Source organism: Acomys russatus, chromosome 19 (assembly GCF_903995435.1).
Source record: "Acomys russatus chromosome 19, mAcoRus1.1, whole genome shotgun sequence".
NCBI lineage: Eukaryota > Metazoa > Chordata > Mammalia > Rodentia > Muridae > Acomys > Acomys russatus.
This window is the reverse complement of record NC_067155.1, coordinates 36,517,079-36,543,053: the sequence shown is the minus strand read 5'-3', so window position 1 is coordinate 36,543,053 and position 25,975 is coordinate 36,517,079. Positions and strand designations below refer to the sequence as shown.

The window sequence follows — 25,975 nt, the reverse complement described above, 5'->3', positions numbered from 1 at the left end:
CTTCTTCAGCCAGGCAGGCTAATACCAAGTAGGGAGCACCCAAAGACACTGTTCCCTTCACTCCTACTCGGCTGGCCCCCTGGACTGTCCAGTTAAGGCTAAAGCTGGGCCCCACTCAGGCCAGGAGAAGGGAAAAGCAGGCGGGAGATTCGGTGATATTTGAGCTTCTCCATCTTTCATGGCTGTGGTGCGGCAGAAGGGTACATGGACTCTTGGTTCCTCTACCCAGAGAGTGGAACTCAAGTTTGGAGTCAGGCACCCACAGCCCAGTCAGAGAGTGACTATGTGAGAAAAGACAGGCTCTATTGCCAGGCTCGGGGGCCCTAGAGCACAGAGGCGGGAGAGGGGGCCAGTGTAGGAAACCGCTCACATCCAGGTGGAACCTGCTGCCAGACAGCCTGGGCACGCAACAGGAATGCCCATCTTCAGTGTTCCTCCACAATCCCTCCTCACTCCCACCCTCCAAAACCCAACCCACAAAAGTATCCTAAGCCCTCATCCACTGTGGACCTCGAGAGGCCTTGGACCAGGGCTCCATGGATAGCACTGGAGTGAAATATGTCCTCCACAGCAGCAAACCGCTGCACGCGTAGCTCCGCCTGGCTGGAATACTCCCAGAATGTCTGCAGGCCCTAGCCGATAGTCACACTGCCACCCTCAGTGATCGGCCAGCTCCTTGCCAGGCAGTTCTGGCAGACCTGTCCTCCAACTTCTCTGCTGCTAGGTTGACCCCTAGGCTCCCCCAGCACTCAGTGACCCTTCACACTCCTCCAGACACCACTTGCTATGCACAAAAGGCCCTTAGCACTGTAGGGCGCAATCCATTCCAAAGCACCCTCAAAGACCACCAGCACAGCCCACAGGCAGCTCAGGGCCACGGCTGCTGCCTGGAGGGAATCAGCCAGGGACACACTGTTTGCAAAGAGGTTTTAGTGAGGCCACAGGGAGCTCTGTTGCGGGCCGTGCCACTAGTGGGAACACACGCCGTCCTCCTGCGGGGAGCGCGGTGGCGTCAACACGCTGTGAGGTCCAACAAAGAGGCAGCTCAGCTTCGGCTTCAGGTCATTCCATACCTTGCTCATCTGCAAGAGGAAGAAGGGGAGGTGAGGTGGGCGGCCACAACCTGCTCCACGACAGGCCGGTTCCTATTCTTTGTCATCTGGTAGCATGAACAGGACGGCACTCACATCACACTCCCTCATACACCAGGCTCCACAACCAGAGCTTCTGAAAGGGGAGGCAAATCACCCCTATTCTCTCAATGTTGGCCCACCTTCCAGAGGCAAAGACAGGGGATTGCAAGTTCTAGGCTAGCCTGGGATACATAGCCCTAAAAATCAAAAACAGGGCTGGGATATAGTTCATAGTTAAGAGTTAGCTTGGGCTGCAGAGATGGCTCAGAGGTTAAGAGCACTGGCTGTTCTTCCAAAGATCCTGAGTTCAATTCCCAGCAACCACATGGTGGCTCCTATCATCTACAGTGAGATCTGGTGCCCTCTTCTGGCCTGCAAGTGTACATTCAGGCAGAATACCGTATACATAATATATAAATAAATTTTAAAAAAGAAGAGGGGGGCCAGGCGTGATGGTGCACACCTTTAATCCCAGCACTTAGGAGGCAGAGGCAGGTGGATCGCTGTGAGTTCGAGGCCAACCTGGTCTACAAAGAATGTCCAGGACAGTCAAGGCTAACACAGAGACTCTGTCTCACAAAAACAAAAAACAAAAAGAGAGAGAGAGAGAAAGAGAAAGAAAAAAAAGGGTTAGCTTAATAAACATGCATGAGAACAAAATAAACAAACATGCATGAGACCCCAAGTTTGATCCTCAGCACCCCATACAAAAAATAAAAAGAAATTTAATAACTGCTATATAATACAGGATGACCCTGAACTCCTAATCTTCCCATGCCCATCTCCTGAATACCAGGATTATAGATGGGCACCACTATAGCTGGCACATGTGGTACTGGGGATGGAATCCTAGGCTCTGTGCATACCAGGCAAGCTCTCTACCCACTGAGCAGTCTACTGGCCTGGTTGCTGTGAAAGCTACTGAGTAGGTCAAGTACCAGGAACTCTAGCAGAACAGAATTTCTGCCTTGAGCCACTGTGACTTCTCACCCAACATAGACAGTCCAGCCACCATGTATCCCTCCAAAAGCACAAGCTAGTGCCCCCTGGCCTACCTCTGAGTGTTCCCTGGTGGGAGGGACCAGCTGCAATGAGCCCAGCTTCTGCCCATTACCCGTCACAGAGCCCAGACAGATGCTGCCAGGCAGGGATGGCTGTATCTGTCTATAACCGTGACACTCAGCAGCACAGAAGTCAGGTGTGTAGCACGTGATTAGCATCGCAGCACTGAGGAGGCTGAGGCAGGATACCAAAATGATGATGAGGCTCCCATAGCCAGCAGGAGCCCCAGAGTCACTTAGAAAAACCAAAGGAGTCCAGCTAGGGAAGATAGGTGTGTGTTTGTGGGCAGGACGTGGGGGACCCACCTACATAGGCTAGAAAAGCAGATGTGATCAGATGAGCCCTCCAAATTCTAAGCAGAGTCGCTCATCTCGCAGCAAGCCACCGGTTAGTCATATGCCAGGCTGACCCTCTCAAGGCTGGATAGCATTTTCTTGGCCAGCAGAATCCTGACAGCACAGGGCAGATGCACAACTGCCACGGGCTCTGAATGTATCGGATGTTGTCTGAGCCAGTGGTCACTTCTGCTGCTTTGGCGTTAGTGCTCTGAAGCCAGATTCCACTGTAAACTCGGAGCCGTGTAAAGTAAACACTTCAGAGGGCTGAGGGGATGGCACAGCGGGTAAAGTGACGCTATGTATATCAGAAGTCTGGCGCTCAGAAGCCCAGCACCCAAGTAAACATCAAGTAGGTGTGGCAGCCCACAAAAGGAAACAGAAGCCACCTGAGCCACCTGGCTAGTTAGCCTAGCAGAATCAGTGAACTCTGGGTTCAGAGAACTGCAACTCTGCCTCAATATATAAAGCAGGGACCGACGCAGAAAGACTACCCACATCAACCCGTGACCTCCACACACATGCACAAATATTTGCTCTTGCACACATGTATGTGCCCATGCAAACATCTATACACACAACACGTGCATACAATAGTAAAAACAACAACAAAGGTAGAAAAGGGCTCTTGGCTGTGGTGGTACATGCCTTCAAAGCCAGCTGGGTCTAGCTACATAGTGAGATCCTCCTGTCTCAGAAGCTGGCAGGAGGCACTGGAGAGATGGCTCAGAAGTTATGAGCAGTTGCTGCTCTTGCAGAACACTGGAGTTTGGTTACCAGGACCCACATCAGGTGGCTCATAACCAGATGTAACTGCAGTTCCAGGGGATCTGACACCCTCTTCTGGCCCCTATGGGTCCCTTCACACATGTGATATACATAATCTCATGCATACACATAAACTATGAATAACTTTTTTTTGAGACAGGGTTTCTTTCTCTGTGTAGCCCTGGCTGTCCTGGACTGGCTTTGTAGAACAGGCTGGCCTCGAACTCACTGAGATCTGCCTGCCTCTGCCTCCCAAGTGCTGGGATTAAAGGTGTGTGCCACCACGCCCAGCCTCAATAATTTTTTTTTGTTTGTTTTTGGTTTTTTTGTTTTTCAAGATAGGGTCTTTCTGTGTAGTCTTGGCTGTCCTGGATTTGCTTTGTAGACCAGGCTGGCCTCGAACTCACAGAGATCCACCTGCCTCTGCCTCCCGAGTGCTGGGATTAAAGGCGTGTGCCACCACTGCCCAGCAAGCCTGAGTAATTTTTAAAGGTTTAAAATAGGGTCTTAGTGGCTGGGGAGTTGGTAACTTAGGACGGAAGTGCAGCTCTCTGTAAACATCCACCACTTACTCAGTAAGTAAACCCCAAAGAGCTAATTTTACTCATCACAATGAACCTCAATCATTAATTGGACTGTTATCACCCCAGTTTGGGGGCATTGGTTTGAAATCCCCTTCCCCCGACCCCAAAAAAACCACACAACAAAGAAGCTAGACAGGCACCATCTTCAAAGTGCTGCCTCGGTCACCACTGGGGAAAGTGAACAAGAGTGGAAGACAGGAGCTGAGGTTTCAGGACTTCAGGCAGAGGGTAAGCATCCAGGGGCTCTCAGCTCCCCATCACTCAATCAGCTACACCTAGAGGCAGCTGACAAGGAGCTTCCAGGAAAGTCCTCTGCGGTGCAAAGTGTTCCCAGGCAGCCTAACTCCCACCACCTGTTCCCTCAGCTGTAGGGCTCAGAGATTCTACATGCTTTTCCCGGCTCCCAGAGCTCTTCTAAAAGAACGAACTTCCTGACATCTTTCCAGTCCCGCTCACAAATCTTTGGTGCCACCATTCTGGCCACACAAGAGGTTGGAAGAACTAGGGTCAGGCCACTGGGTATCAACTCCAATCTCGAGGTCACTGGTGCAGGCTAAAGGCCAGGCAACTGAAGACAGGATGGCATCAGTGACGACGGGGATGGGGGGGGGGGGGCGCTCACCTCCTTGTGCCCTTGGATCTGGGAGTTCACGAAGGCCCCCAGGATGTGCGAGGTGAGAGGCAGGTAGACATGGACGAGCTGAGTCTCCTGGTGCAGGCAGTATAGGGAGAAGTAGTTTCGGAGCTCCATCGTCTGGATCACGGTCTCCTGCTGCAAGTAGAGAGCCAATCTGTACACAGGGCCCTCAGATGTGGGACCGATCTGTACACAGGGCCCTCAGATGTGGGACCGATCTGTACACAGGGCACTCAGATGTGGGACCGATCTGTACACAGGGCACTCAGATGTGGGACCGAGCATCTGCTTTGGGCCCAGGCGCTGGACCCTGTCCTCACGTCCACAGGAGTGAACACCAAGGAAACGCGAGCCCAGGCACACAGCCACAGAGCACCCTGGGACAGCTCCCACTTCTACCACACCCCGGCCCTGACGTGCACAGCCACAACAATCCCAGCTAACCAGCAGGAGCCAGGTGACGGAGCGAGTCCAGATGCCGCACCACCTGCAACCCACAGCTGCTTCCTGATGCCTGCCTGCTGCTCACCTCCACGATCCGTGACTCCAGCTGCTCCACGGACTCGGGCTCTCGGCCATGCGCGGCGCTCATCATCTGCCTCTTCATCAGGCCGTACTTGTGCAGTGCCCGCTGGTGCTTGTGAAGCACGCCCTTCTCGTGCCGCTCACACAGGTCCTGCAGGGAGAGAGGCATGCTCAGTCTTCTGCAGCAAACCCTGAGGGATCTGAGACCTTCACACAGCCCTCACCTCCCATCCAAAAGGGAAACGTACGCCAATGGGAGAGCAGAAGCAGCCAGGACGAGGGCTCCTGCTGACTGGCAGTACGCAATCAGGACCCTGAGGAGGACTAGCTTTTCCTCTTCAGAAAGAGTCCAGGCTGGGGCTGGGGCTGGGGTGAGGGTGGGGATTGAGGGAGCAAGATGGCTTTGTGGGTAAAGGCACTTGCTGCCAAGCCTGATGACCTGAGTTTGATTCCCAGGACCCACATGTTGGAAAGCAAGACCTGACACCTGCAAGTTGTCCTCTGACCTCTGCACACGCGCACCCCGCAGACATACAAATTAAAGTAAAATAAGAAGGACAGTTACTCTCACACTCTGGGTCAGAGCCAAGCCCCATTCAGATCCTATCTGGCTCAGGTGAGTCTGTGCATGGGCAAACTGCACTGCCCCAGGCCCTGAAGGAGGGATCTGTATAGTCCAGGGTCCTGAGGCAGCCCCAAACCTCTAACACTGATGGCAGGACAGTGTGCCCAAGAAAGAAAACATATTGGCATCAATTGGCACGGCCCTAACCCCAGTCAGAGCCTAACAGGAGTCCAGGAATGGTAATGCAAGCAGGAAACACAAGCCCCCCAACAGCGGAAGCCACGTACTACCATCCCAGTCAGCAAAGCAAACTCTCCCAAAACATTCCCTGTAGGCTCTGGGCCAGTGCCCCTGGAGCTCTTGAGAAGTAAAGGTGTCTCCGGCTCCACAAAGCAATCTACCCATCATGGACACTGGACACTCTGAAAGTCGCTTCAGCTGCAGGCTCAGCCTGGCTTCCTGGAACCCTCAGCCATGAGGAGCAGCAAAGCCCCCTGTGTGAGGGAGGCCCAGGCCCCCAGCCAGTTACAACAGAGAGCCTGACAGCCACACATGCTCACACATCTTGGTTTCTACCACACACCTCCACTTCAACTTGGGAGCGTCCTGGGGTGCTAGCAGGAGCCCTGAGCCCAGGGCACCCGCAGGCAGGCAGACACTTTCCCCCTGGTCAGATGTGACCACCGCCATCTTGAAACAGAGCAGCTATGATGACTCACATGAGCTCCTCAGGAGATCAGATCTGCTAACACTCACTCATGGAGATGGGGAGACAAATAGAAGCTCCCCAAGATTAAGTAAGAGGTGAAGACTGAATGGGGAGTGAGACTATACTTTAGGGTGTACCACCTGTGAACCACCCTAACCTCACCAGTGGACGCAGGTGGGTGGGATCCTCTTGGTCTGTAGTGCTTCACCTCGGGGAACAGACACTTTATACAGCAAACAAAACCGCCCAACGGTCGGTCCCTTCCCTGCCCAGCCTCCACCTCACACGTATCTACAGTCACCCCGCGGTCGTGTCACACAGAAACGTTGGAGACTCACTTTGTAGGACTGCAGCAGATCCAAGAAGAGGCTCAGCTTCTCCACCACATCGTGCTCTTCCTTTTTACCCTAGGAACGAGCATGAGTTAGCCAGCACCCAGCACCCAGGACCCAGCACCCCCGGCAAGCTCACTCCCCACCCATCACCTTGCAGCTCTCCACACTGAGCCGCTAGCCCAGGCTTCAGGAGGACTCAGTTTCCCACATAGAACCCTGAGGTCGAGGCAGAGATGCCCTCAAGCCTGGCGGGTATGGGACAGGGCGGCACAGACTCCACTCCAGACAGGTCTCCTTTGGGCGCCCCATGTGCAGTGTCTCACAGGCACCACAGAGCCACACCTCATGCTGGCCCTGCAGCTCTGCCCAACACTTAACAGCCTCTCTTTGAAGCTATGCGCGTCCAAAGGTGGCGAAAGGATGCTGGGGGGCGGGGGGCACGTAAACAACAGGGAAAGAGGTCAGGAAAGAGGATATGGGAGAGGCCTGAGTGGAGTAGTGAACCCAGACAGTCTGGTACTTCCAGGTAGCACAGGATAAAGGAAGAGCCACGCTGGAAGCCAAAGCAGGGGAGCATGGGACCGAGGATACAGGCTCAGGACTTTATATATAGGCAACATGACAACTGACGAGTAGACAGACACAGACAGCCCTGTTAGTGCATCTGTTGATGAAAAAGAAAAGCCCAGTGCCGTAACTCAACCATAGCACCCTGGGGACAAGAACGAGCAACAATGGCCCAGATGCTGCCTGGCCTCCAACACACATGCAGTAAAAGCACTCTAGGACACGCTGACAGCCATGTGCATTCTGCCCACGAGTGTGTACACGTGTCCCAGCCAACAGTGCCTGAGGCTCCTAGCACTCCAGCTGTAGCCGAGAGAGATGCTCACCCCAGAAGCCATACATTGACATGTGCAAGAAGAATCATGTAGGAAGAGGCGGCGGAAGACTGGCAGAAAATGAAGATATTTTCACGGAAATGCAGGAACTGGATTGAGCTGGATATGGCCACCTCAAGTGGACTCTGGGATGTTCCCCCGAAGCTTCAGTCCACTAATCAGGAGGCTCCCAGGCATTCAATCCCACACCTGCAGCCAGTTCCGATACTAAATAGCAAGGAAATTAACTGGGGAGCCAAAGGCTTTCCAGTTAAGAAGAGAAGCTTGGAGAGATGGCTCAGACAGCAAGTGCTTGCCACACAAACGTGAGGACCTGAGTTCGGATTCCCAGCACTCACATAAAGCCAGGCATGATGCCACACTTAAGGTAACCCCTGAGCTGGGAGGAGGAAACCCAGGAGCTCGAGGGCTTGTTCGCTATCTAGTCTAGCTGAACTGGTTCAGTGAGAAGGCTCTACTTCAAAAAAACAAACAAACAAAAACGAAAACAGAAAACAAAAAACAAGATGGGAGCCAGGTATGGTAGCAAATTCAAGAGCAGAGGCAGGTAGACCGCTGTCAGCCAAGGATGTACAGTGAGACCCTGTCTCAAGCAAAGTAACAAACAAACAAATAACTGGTCTCAAGCTCACAGCGATCCGCCTGCCTCTGCCTCCCTGAGTGCTGGGACTAAAGACATGAGCCGCCATGCCCGGCTAAATAAATATCTTAAAAAGAAAAAAGATGAAGCCGGGCGTGGTGGCGCACGCCTTTAATCCCAGCACTCGGGAGGCAGAGGCAGGCGGATCGCTGTGAGTTCGAGGCCAGCCTGGTCTACAAAGTGAGTCCAGGATGGCCAAGGCTACACAGAGAAAAAACCCTGTCTCGAAAAACCAAAAAAAAAAACCAAAAAAAAAAAAAAAAAAAAACCCTCTCTTGAAAAACCAAAAAAAAAAAAAAAAAAAAAAAGAAAAAGAAAAAAAGAAAAAAGATGGAGGGGCTGGAAAGATAGTGCAACAGTTAAGAGCACTGTGTGCTCTTCCAAATGGCTTGGGTTCAATTCCCAGCAGCAACATGGCAGCACACAACTGACTGTAACTTCAGTCCCCTAAGATCCAATACCCTCTCTTTAGGCCTCTGTGGGCACACATGGTTCACAGACACACATACAGGCCAAACATCCGTACACATAAAACAAATCAATTTTTAAAACTAAAAAAGATAAGATGAGCAGCATACAAAGATACATGATATAACACACCTAGCTTCCACACCAATGTACCCTCATGCATACACTATGCACACAGGAATGACAACAATAAAAAAGCACAAGAAAGGGAACCAGCAGCTGGCGCAGTCTCCCTGTCCTAGCTTACAGGCTGGGGCTTTTCCCTCTACAGTAGGAAACAGGATTCTGGTTGTTCCTCCCTGGCTCACTGGCCACCACATCCCATCTGTGCATGAGACCCTGACCATCCAAGCACATGTCTTTTAAAAAGGCACAGCAGAGGGGCTGGAGCCATTCGTTGACTGCTCAAAAGATAAGAATACTTTCTAGACAAGCATAAGGACCTGGGTTCAAATCCCATTGCTCATATACAGCTGGGCATAGCCACGTGCATAACTGTAACCATATGCTGTGACGCAGAGACAGGAGGGGCTTGTTGGCCACCTGCCTCACTCCAGGTTTAGTGAGACACCCTGTTTCCTTTTCTTTTTCTTTTCTTTCTTTTTTTTTCTTTCTTTCTTTCTTTTTTTTTTTTTTTTTTTGTTGTTGTTGTTGTTGTTTTTCGAGACAGGGTTTCTCTGTGTAGCCTTGGCAGTCCTGGACTCGCTTTGTAGATCATGCTGGCCTCGAACTCACAGCAATCCACCTGCCTCTGCCTCCCAAGTGCTGGGATTAAAGGTGTGCGCCACCATGCCCAGTGAGAGACCCCGTTTCAAGGGAACAGTGCAGGATGAATTAAGACTTCTGCCACCCTCTTCGGTCCTATGCACACATACACACACACCACACTGGCCATGCTGGCACATACCTGCAATCCCAGCACTCAGGGGGCCAAGGCAAGCCAGCTTCAGGAACTAAGTGAGAACTCACCCCCCAAAAGTCTAAGATGGCACCCCCAAACTAAACAAAACAAAATTTCATTAACTTCAACATAAGGAGTGGAGGAATATTCAGGAAGCAGCACATGCCCCCCTCTAAGTTGTTTCAATAGGGAACTCGAAAATGTCAAAGAAGCACAGGGCTGGGCAGAGCCTCAAGCTAATCCTCCCCCATCCAGAGCTCGGGAAGCACCAGCTCCAAGATGGAGGCACAGGCGGCTGAATCAGGAAGGCCCTGGGAACCTACAGAGATAGCCGACCTGTGATCTGCAAAACCCCAGCCCATGGCCTGAGGCTTCCCACTGACTACAGAGAGACCTGACCGGTCTCTATGACAAGCAGCTTCACAGCTCTCTATGCTCAGTGGGAAGCTGCAGAAACAGAAAAGCACCTGGAAGCTCTGAGGTGACCACCCTGCTTCAACAAGGGGGAAGGAGAGGCAGCTCTCCAAAGTTGTCGTCTGAACCCCACACATGCACCATGTACACCCATGCACACGCACACAAACAAAAAAGTAAAAAGCATTGAAGTTGTGCTTATGATCTAGCTTGACCCTCATATCTAACCATTGGGGAAACTGGGGTCCAAGGACCAAAGTTACTACAGCGAAGTCATGGCACACAAATTACAAAGCACAGACCCTGCCCAAGCCCTGACACCTCAAGTCTTGGCCCTCCCTACCTTGAAAAGGGACAGTTAAGGGCTGGAGAGATGGCTCAGAGGTTAAGAGCTGTTCTTCCAAAGGTCCTGAGTTCAATTCCCAGCAACCACATGGTGGCTCACAACCATCTACAGTGAGATCTGGTGCCCTCTTCTGGCAGGCAAGCACACATGCGGGCAGAATATTGTATAAAACAATAAATAAATAAATCTTTTTAAAAAGAAAAGGGACACTTAGAGTGGGAAGGAATAAACTAACAGTGAGTAAGAGAGCTGGCGAGGAGGCGAAGACACTTACCACCAAGTCTCAGACTGACCTGTGTGGTAGGAAGAGAGAGCCAACTCCTATAGTTGGCCTCTGACCTCCACATGCGCACTGTGACACACACGCACACCTCTCATACAATAAATAAGTGGAAAGTTAAAAACTGGAGGACTGGGGGGCTGGAGAGATGGCTCAGTGGTTAAGAGCACTGCCTGCTCTTCCAAAGGACCCGGGTTCAATTCCCAGCACCCACATGGCAGCTCACAACTGTCTGTAACTCCAAGATCTGACACCCTCACACCAACACACATAAATTAAAATTAAATTAAATATTTTTTAAAAAAACTGGAGGACTGGAGAGATGGCTCATTGACAAAAACACTTGCTGCTCTTGCAGAGGGCATGGTCTCCGTTCCAGCACCTACATAAGGTGACTTACAATGAGGTGGCTCACAACCTACTGAAATTCCAGCTCCAGAGGATCTGACACCCTCTTCTGGCTTCTTTGAGCACTTGCATACATGTGCACGCACACATATAGACACATACATAAGATTTTTTTTTTTTAAATTAAAACATTCGCGGTTGGAGAGACGTTGTGGTGTGAAGCATTGCTCTTGCAAGGATGAAGACTCAAGTTCAAACCTCAGCATTCACATAAAAATTCAGGGCACAGTGGTTCTGGCTTGTACTCCAGCGCAGGGCACCGGAGACATGAGCATCCCGGGGGCTTGATGGACAGCTAGTCTAGCTTAATTGGTGGCCTCCAGGACTATGAGTAACCCTGTCTCGAAGGAGGTGGGTGCCATCCTTGAGAATGACCTGTGAAGTTGTCTCCTGACCTCCAGACACATGTGAACACAGTTTTTTTTTTAAAGATTTATTTATTATTATGAATACACCTGCAGGCCAGAAGAGGCCATCAGATCACATTATAGATGGTTGTAAGCCACCATGTGGTTGCTAGGAATTGAACTCGGGACCTGTGGAGGAGCCGACAGTGCCCTTAAGCTCTGAGCCATCTCTCCAGCCCCCGACACATGTGAACACAATGTCTCAAATCCTGACATTCCTAGCCCAGTGACTGGGCTGCCCTTCCCCCAGAGGCTCATCCCTATATAATCTATGCATTTCGGTTACCTGCCTTTTCATATCTTTGGCCTCCTGACTGCAATACCTGGTTCCCCTCATGGACCTATACACACATGAACTAACATACATGCGTTGCTCACAAGTAGAAGAACATAGGCCCATTTCTAAAGGGAATACACCAGCTCTGGGAGCAGAAAAGGAAGAAAATTGGGGACTTCCCACACAAGCAAAGCGGTCAAATTCTTCCACAGAAACCTCATGGGCACCTGAGCATCCAGCCTTTAGCAAGAAAAGCCCCCAAGTCCCCAGCAGGTGGATCACTCAAGACGCACAACTGAAATGCTTCCATCCTGTGCAGGGAACAAAGCTTCAGCAAGCATATCAACTTACTTAAAACCACAGCTGGAGTGGCATCCCAGACACGTACGTAGTGCCAGCTACTCAGGAGGCTGATGCAGGAGGATTACAAATTCAAGGCTAAAAAACCTAGTGAGACCTTACCTCAACAACAATGACGACAAAAAGAGGAAGGAAGGAAGGAAAAGAGGCAACTCAGTGTAGAACCCTGTAGAACAGCTCAACTGTTGGGCTGAGGTGTGGTTCAGTGGTACAGCACCTGTCTGATACATGCAAGGAAGGCCCTGGGTTCACCCCACAGGACAACAAATACATAATCAGTTTAACAATAAGCACAGCTCCTGCACACACAGCACGGCACCTTCTGAGAGTCTCTTGGAGTACTGAGTGCTTAGTTATTATTCCGCTGGGTTAAATCACTGCTTGCCAAGCACAAGCTGGCACGATGGGAACTCTGTGGCCCAGCCAGAAGCAAACTGCAAGTGCCAAGGACAGATCTACTTAACCTCAGCAATGCCAGGGCTGGGGACAAGGACTCAAATCTGTTTCAGGCACTAGCAGCCTTCTCAGAAGCATAAATGGCTCAGGGGGAGCCACCCAGAACAGATGGGCACAGGCAGTGTCCGCTCACAGAAGGGAGGTCAGCTGCACGGCGTGTTCTGGGACAAGGGACCTGTGGAAAAGAAAGACACTCACCTGCTGCGCAGCCTTGTCTGCAAGCAGCGCGAACTCCACCGACAGGCCCTTGAGCGCTTGCTTCAGAGAGCCCCACGTGCTGAGGTGCAGGGCAGCCCAGGAGGGCAGAGGGGTGGTGTCGGAGCCTAAAGCACTGCAGGGAGAGAACATACACTCACCTGCCTGCCCCTTCCCTAGAAGTGCGTTCCCATGAGGCTCAAAGCTCCAGGGAGGGTCTGAGAGCCTCGGGAGGTTCAGTGGGTATGTGTGAAGTAGGTGAGGAAGGCAGAGTCTCAGGCCCCACTCTAGACCGACGACATCACTGCTCCTGCCAAGCCCCCCAGGCCTGGGTGCTGCAGAAGCAGGGTTCTTTCTATAGCCCATAAGGGAAACTTGGTCTGCCAGTGGCTGCTCTTGACAAGGCAAACAAGTTTTGTTGTTTTTATTTTTTTTGAGACAAGGACTCACTTTGTAGATCAGGCTGGCCTCGAACTCACAGAGATCCTCCTGCCTCTGCCTCCTGAGTACTGGGATTATAGGTGTGCACCACCATGCCCAGCTGAACAAGTTCTTTTTTAAAACATTTGTGCAGATTAATATTGTCAACATGGGGAATGCGTGTCTATGAGGAGGTTTCTAGATTGGGTTAACTGAGGTGAGACGACCCACAGAGGAGGGCAGCGCCATTCCCTGGTGTGGGGTCCAAGACTGAATAAAAAGGAGCACCATGCTGAGCCCCCTCTTTCATCTCTCTCTGCTTCCGACTGTGGATGCCATGTGAGCAGCTGCCTCCTGCCGCCATGCCTTCCCGCCATGATGGACTGTGCACTCTCAGACTGTGGGCCAAAACAAACCCCGCTTTCCTTCCTTAAGTTGCTACTGTCAGGTATTTCTCACAGCAGTGTGAAAGGTACCAAGATGAGCACTGTATGAGCAACTGTGGGAGATGTATGTGTAAGGACCCCAGCGCTCTGCGTAACCCCGCAAACGCTGCTTTCTCCTGCCCCCTCTCCCGCCCCCTACCTCACTCATGCCACAGTCCCTACAGCCCCCACATGCCTGAGCTCCTTCCCGAAAATGAGAAGATCAGCAGCGTTGTCAATGGCCCGGGACGCGATCCGCTCGGCTCTGTCTCGGAGCTTGTAGAAGCTGTTGTAGACATTCCGGATCAGCTCCCGGCTCATGGCAAACTGATTCTGGATGTCAGCTGGGAGGAAGTCCTGGGAAAGGGTGGAAAGAAAAGAGACAGTGGCCTTCTGCTTACTCTGAGAGGACATCCTGGAGCCTGTCTGCTTATCTGCTACAGGGCAAACCCTGCTGCCAGGGGGTCCAACAAGGGCAGGTGGAGGATGATGACATGGTCCCCGCCACCCAACAGAGGCATGGTGAGGGTCATCAAGAGTTAGCACTACCGTTCCTCTGCTTAAGAGGGAAGAATACCCAAAATCAGAAAACTACCTTGGCCCTAGGAGCCAGCTTACAGTTCGTGAATTCATCTCCCGTGCACTGGGCTGCCTCCTTGAGCTTGTGCTGAACATCCTGAAAGAAGAAAGACACAACTTCACCCTCCCCTGCCTGCAATGACACCCAGCTGAGGCAAGTGACTCATTAGGAGTCCAGCCACCACGGAGAGCTAAGCCTGTAACCTCAGCCCTGGGGAGACGACAGCAGGCGACGGAGAGTTCCAGGCCAGGCTGGGCTACACAACAGACCCCATCTCAAGAAAGTGAGGCTGGGGAGATGGTTACAGGGTAAGAGCACTTGCTACTCAAGCGTGAGGACCTAACTCAGAATCCCCAGAACCCACGTAAGAAGCCCAGTGTCGCCTCAGATGCCTGTAACCCAGCCCTGGGGAATGGAGACAGGATGGCGGAGCTTTCTGGCTGCCAGCATAACTCCAGGTGCAGTGAGAGACGCTGTCTCAAAGGAGTAAGGCAGGGAGTGACAGAGCAGGATTCCAAATGTCCTCCTTCAGCCTGCGTGCATGCACACAGGCATCCACACCTGCACACACACTACACATAGACACCACAGGCATGTGCATGTGTACACGCACGCACGCACTATTAAAACAGAGGGAGACAGACAAATGCAAGCTTCTTCAGGTGGTTGGTGTGATGGTGCATGTCCACAATCCCAGAGCGCAGGAGCTTGAAGCAGAGGGATCACTCAGAGTTCCAGTCCCTGTCTCCAAAAGAAAGAAAGAAAGAAACAAAAAAACCATAAAAAGAAAAAATGCAGTCCCTTCTGAAGAGGAACTTGCTTGTGTGCATTTGCTGGTCCACCGGCATTCTAGAATCTCTTTGCTGTCTTACAGACTCTCCTCAGGGTTATGCTGTAAGAAGAAGCCTTACAGGACAGCAGCACAGCCGTGCTCTGCCTCTAGAGCACAGTAAGGCCCCTCTCAGAGGTTCCATATACAGCAGGCGGCTCAGCATGGACACGGGCCATGAGGGGCACGAGACCCTTCAGACTCCAAGCAGCAGCGGGTGGGGAGAGACTGCATCCTGTGAACAGACCTTAGGGATTAGGGATCCATAGACCTCAGGGACGGCTGGTGGGGAAGGAAAGGTAACGGGAACTCAGTCTCAGGCCAGGCTCTGACATGTGGCCCCAAGTGGAGGCCTCAAATGGCAACGCTATGCCTTCAAAGTGGGCAGCTACCTGGGAAACAGAGAAATACACAGTGGGCAGCCGAACCTGTGTGGAGGAGTTTAAAGACCATTTCTTTTATTTATTTATGTATTTATCGAGATAGAGTTCTTCTGTACAGCCCTGGCTGTCCTGAAACTCACTTTGTAGACCAAGCTGGCCTTGAACTCACAGAGATCTGCCTGCCTCTGCCTTCCAAGTGCTAGGATTAAAGGCATATGCCACCACACCTGGCTTAAAGATAATTTCTAATCCTCTTTTACAAAAAAAAAGAAACTGAGGACCAGGGGCATTACAGACACACACCATCCATGGACAGACAGACATGACACCATCCTGTCACCATAAGGAGAGCCGTACCCTTCACACCTGACTTCCTAGCCCTCTACCTGGACTACCTGGAGGGCAGGTGGCTTCCTGGCTCTACCCCGACCCCTGCTCTGGAATTCAGCAATGTGCTCCAGGCTGGAAGGCCACACTAGGGTTAGGTGAGTCTCACTAGAGAGCTGGCAGGTATCTGCCATACATGAGGCTCAAGGTCAGAAGGCAGCACCACAAAAACAAACAAGCAAGGCTATAAGCACAGACACTACCCATTGTGGGTGGAGAGCTACCCAGGGGTGTCACCTAGTGAAAGCCTGGTACCTTCCCAAACAGGCCAGCTGCCCTTGGGGAAGTAAAATCAAGTACAAAGGCTGGGCTGGGCTGGGCTGGGCGATGGCTCAGTGGATAAGTGTTTGCTGCTAAAGCATGAGGGTGTGAGTTCAGCATCCATGTAAAAGGCCACTGGTACCTGTAACTCCAGTATTGTAAGAAGTAGGGACAGGAGGATGGCTGGGCTTGCTGCCTACCAGCCTGGCTCCAGGTCCACTGAAAGACCCTGTCTCTAGACAGTAAGGTGAAGAAAAATAAACAGGACACCTGACGTCCTCCTCTAGAGTCAGTATGCACACACAGACACAAATACAAATACATATACATAGGCCACACACACAGCGCGCGCGCGCGCGCGCACACACACACACACACACACGTTCACAAAACAAACTGTGCTGACTCCTGACTACCCCATGTCTTCTGCCCTGCCCTGAAGCTAGGCAAGGCTTGGAAGGCCCCAAGTGCCCATTTAAACAGAGGTTTTCCTCCCGTCCTGCCCACCCATCACAGAGCCTGCTTGCCAAGAAGGGCTGGCAGAACCTTCCATATACAGTTAAAAGCCCTTGGGCTCATACCTGGAAACAGTGCTATGTAGAGAGGATCAGGCCCTGATACCTAACACAGACCCTACACTCAACTACAGCCCTACAAAAGACAAGCTTCTATCTCCAGTGGACCATGGCCAGAGGTACACAAAGCCTCCATGTCACACAGCTGTGGTGGCGCACACCTTTAATCCCAGCACTCGGGAGGCAGAGGTAGGCAGATCTCAGAGTTTGAGGCCAGCTCTGTCTACAAAGCGAGCCCAGGACAGCCAAGGTTATCACAGAGAAACCCTGTCTCAAAAAGCAAAAAAAGAAAAGAAAAAGAAAAAAAGAAAAAAAAGAAGTAGCCGGGCGTGGTGGCGCACGTCTTTAATCCCAGCACTCGGGAGGCAGAGGCAGGCGGATCACTGTGAGTTCGAGGCCAGCCTGGTCTACAAAGTGAGTCCAGGATGGCCAAGGCTACACTGAGATACCCTGTCTCAAAAAGCCAAAAAAAAAAAAAAAAAAAAAAAGAGAAAGAAAAAGTGAGTTATCACAATTGATTGTTGTTCACCGTCAGTTACAGATTGAACTGTTCTACACCTTTCTCCCTTCTCACTACTGCACTTGACTAGTCTAAAGAAAAGAAAAGGAAAGGAAAGGAAAAAAAGATGATGATGTCCATCTCAAATGCTCTGGACATTCAAACAAGGGAAGGTGACAGGAGGAGAAACACAGGTTTAAGGGCTCCCAGCACATGGGAAGCTGAGACAGGAGGATTGCCTCTACTGTGAGCCCAAACTAGGCCAGCCGGAGTATTAGACCAGGTTTTATAGAAAGAAAAGACTGCAGCAAGAGTTTCGGCCCCCGGGACTCCCCCCAGGACGGGAGCCTGCGGGGCACACTTACGGAGCCACTGAAGGAGAGGAAGAGCTTAAGCAGCACGTCCTCTGAGAAGGGCGGGTGCCGGGCCACCAGGTTGATGAAGCGCTTCAGGGCCCTCCGGCGGCCCTCGATGAACTCCCTGTCAGCTGGAAGAGAGTACAGGGTTACCACGGAGCCAGCAGAGGCCCCAGTCACCAGAGGCTAAGAACGCAGCGGGCAACGGAGCTCCAACTACAAGCCCCCCAAGCACACATGGGTGCAGGAGTGGACAGGACTATCAGCTTCAATGGAGAACAGTGAGAGGCTGGGCGTGGTGACACACATCTGTGTTCCTAGCACTTGGGGCACTGAGGAAAGAAGACTACAGCTAGATGGAGTATAGCCTAAGCTACAGAGTGTGTGTTGAGGCCAGGCTGGACCACAGAACAAGACCTTATCAAAAGCAAGTAGGAACCGGTGAAAGGGCGAGTTAGGAGGCCGTGGCTAGCACACCTGGCCGTAAACACACAGCCTACTGCTCACAATGCAGCTCAACTTCCCTGTGCTCCCCTCTCACAACTTTAAGTCTACTAGTATTAGGCTCGGGACGGTGGTCCAGACGGTGGTCCAGGCCTTTAGCTTAAGCACACGAGAGGCTGTGATCTCAGTGAGCTCCAGGTTATCAGAGCTAGAGCGTGAGGCCCTCTCACACAAATACCAAAAGTCAAGTGTTATGGCGCGTGCTTTTAATCCCAACACTCAACAGCAAGTTCCAAGGCAGCCAGGGCCACATGTGTCAGACAAACCAAATAAGAAAACAGAAAACTACAGTGAGATAAGACCCACCCCACCCCACCTCCAGCTCTTCAGGTGTCCTTGAAGGCTGAGCTCTCAGAAATGCTCAGTCAGGTGACAGTGTTTGCTGAACCTCCAGGCACTAAGCTCTAACTGGACATAGCCAGCTTGGGTGCAGGCAAGGGTCCCTTCCTTACAGCTCATCTTCGGAGTCCCACTGCATGAGACATTCCTTGTCAGTGAGGAAGAACTCAGCAGCCCCAGAGGCGCAGAGGGCTGGGAAGGGGGCCAATCATCAGAAGCTGAGCCACCCGGTGGGACTAGGATGGAAATAGGTTTATATCCACACTGAGGATGACAGAAGCTGGAGAGCTAAATAATCCCAGCCAAGGTCCCCGATATGCACATTCACTTTCTTTTTTTTCTTTTCTTCTTCTTCTTTTTTTTTTTTTTTCAAAACAGAGTTTCTCTGTGTAGCCTTGGCTTTCCTGGACTTGGGGTTCTGGGGTCATTTGAGATTGACAAGCAAGATCTTGTGATATCTGGTACCCTATAGAGAAGCAGGCCTGACACTAGTAATCCCATGCACATCCCAAAGCACCTTGCAGGGGCAACACTGCGGCCAGAAGGCACTGAGGCTGGCCACCTTCCTCTACCAGAGCAGGGTGAAGCCACAGCTATGACCCCAGAACGGCCAAGTTGCAGGTGCACTGCAGCTCTGTTTCTAGCCTCTCTTAGACCATAAGCAGCAGCATCCTGGGCTGCAATGGGCCCACTCAGCGCCATGCCTCCCAGGAGGGCAGCTTGCTCCCACTTTATTTGGTCTCCCAGAACCCTCCTTACCTCCCAGCACTCTCTTGGGCGGAAGGGCTGGCACCATGCGGTATGGGAACTTATGAAGCAGCACTTCATGGAAGACCACGAAGTCATTGTAGCGTCTGTACACGGAGGACTTGAAGCGCTATGAAACAGGATGGATGGCAAGGACATTAGCAACCACACCATTTCTTCTAGGCAGGGGCTCTACCACCAAGCCACACCCCAGCCCCTCACTGGGGGATTCTAGGCAGGTGCTCTACCACCAAGCCACACCCCAGCCCCTCACTGGGGGATTCTAGGCAGGTGCTCTACCACTGAGCCACACCCCAGCCCCTCACTGGGGGATTCTAGGCAGGGGCTCTACCACTGAGCCACACCCCAGCCCCTCACTGGGGGATTCTAGGCAGGTGCTCTACCACTGAGCCACACCCTAGCCCCTCACTGGGGGATTCTAGGCAGGTGCTCTATCACTGAACCACACCCCAGCCCCTCACTGGGGGATTCTAGGCAGGTGCTCTACCACTGAGCCACACCCCAGCCCCTCACTGGGGGATTCTAGGCAGGTGCTCTACCACTGAGCCACACCCCGGCCCGTCACTGGGGGATTCTAGGCAGGTGCTCTACCACAGGGTCATCTCACTAGCCCTTGTTTTACTTTTTGAGTTCTGATCTAACTAAGGTGCCCAGGATTGCCTTGAACTCACACTGTACCCCAAGCTGACTTTTGTTTTGTTTTGTTTTGTTTTGTTTGTTTTTTGAGACAGGGTTTCTCTTTCCCAGACCAGCTTCGCAGACCAGGTTGGCCTCGAACTCATAGCAATCCACCTGCCTCTGCCTCCCCAGTGCTGGCATTAAAGGCATGCACTACCACACCCAGGTCCCAAGCTGACTTTTTAAGTTCAACTCTCCTGCCTTTTCCTACCAAGTCACTGCAAGCCGATGCCTCCGCAATCAGGCCCTGCAACCGTGGCATTTTGACAGACCTCTTTGCCTTCTCTCGTCATGCAACAGAACTCACAGGGGTAACACTACCAAATTCTTCATCCTCTCTCCCCAAGTTTTTGTCAAAAGTAAAAGTTCTGGAACTCTATACGGAAATACAAATGATGATGTTTGGATAGACCCTCTGGCATCATGAGAATTCTTCACTACATGCATGGGTATCACTCTGCTCTTACAAAGTAAAGCTTGAGGCTGAGGAGATGGCTAAGGAGACACACACAAGCATGAGGACCCGAGTTCAGATCTCCAGCTTCCACGTAAAGACCGGGTTTGGTAGTGGTGACACACATCTGAAACCTCAGCGTTGAGAATTAGAGACAAATACTGATAAGAAGAGAAAAGAAATACCATAAAACAGCCTGCAAGGGGGAACAAGGCAAGGAGGCGGGGCTCGCTGGGGGCAAGCAAAACTTCCCACATGTAGTTTGCCAGGCCTAGGCGCCAAGGACTCCCTCTCCAAGCCCTCACCACCTCTACGGGGTGGCAGGTGGACAGGCTGTCCCTGTGGCATCCCTGATGGCGGCTCGCCAGCTCAACCCTGCACACAGGCTCCAGGACTGCTGGGGAGCACACAGATAGCCCTCCGAGTCCTGACTTTGCAGAGCACAGGGTGCCAAGCAGGAAGCGTTCCTATCGTCCTGACACGTGGAAGGTAGAGAGGACTCTGTGTGTGTGCGGTACCTAAGGTCTTCCAGGCTAGCCTCAGTTACATGACTGCAAAAAAAAAAAAAAAAAAAAGCAAGAATATGGTGGTCAGCAGTGATGGGAAGGACACCTGCATACTGGGCCTTTGTCCCGAGATGAAGACTTCACTACTTTTCAGACTAAGCCTGGTGTAGCCACGGCTGTACTTTCTCGGAAGGGTGTGGGCTGCAAGTCCCTCACACACTGAGGACAACACAGGACCACAGAACAGTGTTAGCCATGAACTATTCTATCATAGGACAGGCAGCAAAACTCTCCTAACTCCATCCTAACTGGAGTAAGACACTGGAGGAAAAAAAAAGAAAGGCGGCACAAAATGGCCAAGATAGCTGGTACCGTGGGAACACCACATGCTGAGCACCAAGCCTGTCACAACAGAGCCATGTTTCCCGAACTCAGACACTTGGGTGCCTGACAGCAGGAAAGTGATGTCACTAAAGGGGTGAAGGGCATGAGCTGGTCCCCCCTGTAAATGGGAGACAGGATTAGAACCCACATTCTACTAGGCTGATGTCCTGATCATCAGGAGACCACAGTGTTGCAAACCAGGACTGGGGCAAAGGCACTGCAGGTATACACTCTGGAGACACAAAGATTGTAGCTGGGCACGGTGGCCCATGTCTTTAATCCCAGTATTTGAGAAGCAGAGGAAGGCAGATCTCTGAGAGTTCAAAGCCAGCCTGGGATAACCAGTGAGACCCTATTGCAAATAAATAAATAAATATAAAAAATAAGAAGATGCCTACAAGCCGGGCGTGGTGGCACACACCTTTAATCCCAGCACTCAGGAGGCAGAGGCAGGTGGCTCTCTGTGAGTTCGAGGCCAGCCTGGTCTACAAAGCAAGTCCAGGACAGCCACGGCTACACTGAGAAACCCTATCTCAAAAAGAAAAATTTAATTTAAAGATCTTGTCTAAGAAAAAGAAACAGACAGGCAGAAAGATATTATGGTTCAAAAAAGAAAAAAAGGTTAAAGTAAAAAAAAAAAAAAAAAAAAAACGGACCCGCTAGAGACCTGACTGAATCAGGAGCAGCTACAGGTGCACAGGTATCCAGAAGTTGGCTGGCCAGCTTACCTACCCCATTACGTACCAGGGCACGCCGTCTCCCGGCCCCCAGCCCCAGGCTGGTCTGTGGCTCTCCCCTACAGCACACCACACCCCAGGTACCTGGCTGGAAACCTCGTATTCCACATGCTTGAGGAACAGTCCCTTCTTCTCAGGGATGAGCTCCACCTGCACCGTGTCCCTGGCCAGCAGCTCCTGCAGGGTGTAGGACAGCAGCAGCGGGTTCCCCTGAGGCATCTGCATTCGCCTGGGATCCAGGTCCCGCCACTCGGTGACCTGGGATGTTTGTGGGCCTGAGGGAGACACGGGAGATGACAGGTAAAGCCAGCTGTTCAGGGAGTGGGGCCTCCCGGCACATACCCTGTGCTGACTCAGCACATGGACTCTGGCCACAGCCACAGAGACACACAGCCACAGCAGACCCACCCCCTTCCCCAGGCTACAGCACCCAGAAGAATCCCTACCAAGGAGTTTCATGTGTGTGAATGGGTAAGGTCTTGGAGAACTATTACAGTGCAGGTAGCGGGGGGGGGGGGGGGGGGGGAATGCTATAACAACAGACACAATCTATAAAGACCTTCCTCCTCCAAAAATGTACTTGGGAAGATGCTGCACATCATTACCACCAGGAAAACACGAATCACAGCAACAGGAAGACACCACCGCCACCACGATGGCACCAGTAAACCTGCCTGTGCCTAAGTGCCAGCCTCCCGTGTTATTCTTCATGCCATCTCCCTCATTGTTTTTAGATGTGTATGTGTGTTTGGCTTTCATGTATGTAAGTGTAGCAGCTTTGTGCAGTGCCCATGGAAGCCAGAAGAGAGTGTTAGATCCGCCTGGAAGTGGAGTTAGAGACCGTTCTTAGCTGTCACGCGGGGAATTGAATCTTGGGTCCTCTGGAAGAGCAGCCAATGCTCTTAACTGCTGAGCCATCTCTCCTGCCCACCCCTCCTTAAGACAGGGTCTCGTGGGAGAGCCAAGGACACTCTGAGCGAATGTGTAAGAAGTGGATGAAGACCTGAGTGAATGTGTATCGGTGACACCGCCATGTCAAGGATACAGTCGCCTCAGACCCACGGGCAAAAGCTTCCTCATGGAAGGTGAACTCAGAGGCATGGCAAAGCTTCTCCTGGTACAAATGTTTCTGAACCACTCACCAGCGTGTGCAAAAACTAGCAACTGCGACTTCCTCTCCCCAGGCAAAGGCAACCTGAGATGCTCTCCCACAGAGACCTCCTTGTAGCCAACCCTCCTGCTGTGCTGAGGCTCCAAGTGGTGTATTTGGTGCTGCTCCGACAGCGAGCAGGACGCACCCGCCCCAGCTCTCCGGTATGTGTAGCTATGTGTCCATCCTTTCCTCATTCCCTCACTGGCCCAGCCAGGGTTCTAGGACCACTCCATGCTGGATTGGGTGGGGTCTCCTACTTTACCTGGACTCATCAATTCAACTCAGATGGTAAAGTAGGAGGCACCGCCTCCAGGGAGCCTCCTCCACATCACCAAGCCTCGCCTTTTCTGCGGGTTCTTGCATGGCAAGTACTAGTGAGTCACCTCCCCGGCTCTATAATGAAAACTGTTTGGCTTTGCTTTTTGTTTTTTGAGTCATGAATCCCTTACAGACATTAAAGCTGCACATAGGTGAAGAGGACCTAGGAGGTACATCCCCTCTGCATCAGTCTCCCAGGCGCTGGCCTTAGACGGACGCACCGCCATACTCAACCCAGGGGCTTTCTGAAAGGATTAACATGTTCTTCTTTATTTGTTTTATGTATGTGTGCTCTGTCTGCATTTACACCTGTATGCCGGGAGAGGGCATCAGATCACATTATAGATGGTAGTGAGCCACCATGTGGTTGCTGGGAATTTAACTCAGGTCCTCTGGAAGAGCGAACAGTGCTCTTAACCTCTGAGCCATCTCTCCAGCCCTGGTTCAAAATTTTGGAGACTGGAGAGTGCGGGTATGGGGAGCAGAGACAGAGAGAATGAGGGCAAACAGACACAGACAGAATCTTTAGAACAGTGAGACAGAAGTGATTCTTTATAAAGGAGGAAGCCCTCAAGTAAGACCAACAGCCAACCTTAAAAAAAGAAAAGATTTATTTATTTATTTATTTATTTACTACATATACAGTATTTTGCCTGTATGTACTTCTGCCCTCCAGAAGCGGGCAGCAGATCTCATTATAGATGATCGTGAGCCACCATGTGTTTGCTGGGAATTGAACTCAGGACCTTTGGAAGAAAAGACAGTGCTCTTAACCTCTGAGCCATCTCTCCAGCACAACAACAGCCAACTTTTAATCAAAACCACACAAGTCAAAGACAGGGCAAGTATAGTGGCACTGCCTGTAATCCCAGCACTTGGGAGGTGGAGATCAGGAGTTCAAAATGAGAGAGACACACACACAGAAAGACAGAGAAATGGAGACAGACAGACAGAGAGGCAGACTATTGTGGAAGATGTGCTGGTGAACACTTGTAATTGCAGTAGTCAGAGTCTGAGGCAGAAGGATCTCGATTTTCAGCCTGACTACGTAAGAACTGGTCCCTTCAAAAATGAAAAAAAAAAAAAAAAAAAGAAAAGGAGGAGGAGGAGGAGACAACAACCTGGTCTTAAAATATAAAACATAACACAAAAGAATAAAACAATAAAAATAAAATCCCAATGTGGTACATTGGGATTTATAATTTATAATCTATAACTTTTTTTTGTGTGTGTGGTTTTTCGAGACAGGGTTTCTCTGTGTAGCCTTGGCCATCCTGGACTCACTTTGTAGACCAGGCTGGCCTCGAACTCACAGCGATCCGCCTGCCTCTGCCTCCCGAATGCTGGGATTAAAGGTGTGCGTCACCACGCCCAGCTATAATCTATAACTTATAGAATTATTATAAATTATAGAATCTAGGAGGCAAAAGGGGACAACCACAGACTGCCTCAAGTCCAAGACCAGCCTGGGATACAGCGTGACACCTTATCTCAAAACACAAAGCCTGCTGAAAACACCAAAGTAATATAAATGACATAGGGACAGAAAAATGAACGGAGCCGGCAGAAAGATAATGAACAGAGGTGCAACAAAGAGTTTTGTTTTTTCCCAGACAAAGCCTCGCTACTTTCTTTATCCCTTCTGGCAGAAACTCCAAAGGAAGACAAGTCTAGCCCTGAATTCAGCAAATATCTGTCTGCCTCAGCCTCCCAGGTGCTGGAATCAGAGCTGTGCACCACCGTGCCAGCTGACCCTTTTTCAATGTTCTCTATTAAGCATGTATTTATCTTCATGATTTCCCCAAAGATTAAGATAAGACAGTACTCCAAGACAGCCCGAAGCCTCACTAATGATTACCAACGGATCACATGCGGGCGAAGAACGCGAACTCTGAACACCAGGAGCCTCTCCCTCCAGCACCCTCTGAAGCACAAACAGCACCTTGACCCTTGGCTTCTCTCAAACACCCTAGAAAGGCAGGTGCAGGGCCCTGTCTGGCTAGGCATGAGGGCACACACTAACACCCCAGACCTGACAGGCCAGAGACAAGGATCCCTGGGATTGTTGGCCAGTAGGCCCACCCTAGCCTGGCCATTTGGTTTTAGGCAAATGAGACCCTATATCAAAGGGAGCACACAGCGTTTCTGAGGATGACATGCCTGAGGTTGTCCATTAGCCCACACACACACACACACACAATCGCATGCACATACAGACCCTCACAAGCACACATACACTCATTTAAAAAACAACAACAACAAAGAAAAAACTAGAAAAGCCTGGCATAGTGCACACGCCTTTAATCCCAACACTCAGTAGGCAGAGGCTGGCAGATCCCTTTGAGTTCGAGGCCAGCCTGGTCTACAAAGTGAGTCCAGTACAGCCGGGGCTCTGTATAACATAGAAATCCTGTCTTGAAAAACAAAGCAAAACAAAACAAAAAGAATAAGGAGAGAATCCAAATATTAAAGTCACACTAACACTTCCATGAATAAAAAGACCCAAATGCTCTCTGCCAAAGCACCAACCACAACCCAGTGTGACCCCAGGTATTAGTTTGCTAATTTCAAGGGCCTGCTAGGTGTGGTGGCACACATCCTTAATCCCAACACTTGCTGTGAGCCACCATGTGGGTCCTCTGCAAGAGCTGTAAGCATGACTTTGAAAAGAAACTCTAAATGAAAACAAGACTGCACAGCTGGAACCCCAGC

At 51.2% G+C, this 25,975-nt stretch overlaps 1 protein-coding gene across 1 annotated transcript; it reads right to left on the bottom strand.

The window, feature by feature from the left end:
* Window positions 1-844: 844 nt before the first annotated feature.
* Window positions 845-23,490, bottom strand: Snx8 (sorting nexin 8). The gene is made up of 11 exons (XM_051162113.1): window positions 23,438-23,490; window positions 21,877-22,159; window positions 19,025-19,142; window positions 17,432-17,553; window positions 14,148-14,228; window positions 13,749-13,909; window positions 12,711-12,843; window positions 6,657-6,725; window positions 5,049-5,195; window positions 4,505-4,654; window positions 845-1,082 (listed from the first exon to the last, which is right to left on the bottom strand). The coding sequence occupies exons 1-11, from the start codon at window positions 23,488-23,490 to the stop codon at window positions 969-971; spliced, it is 1,431 nt and encodes a 476-aa protein (XP_051018070.1). The 3' UTR covers window positions 845-968.
* Window positions 23,491-25,975: the final 2,485 nt, after the last annotated feature.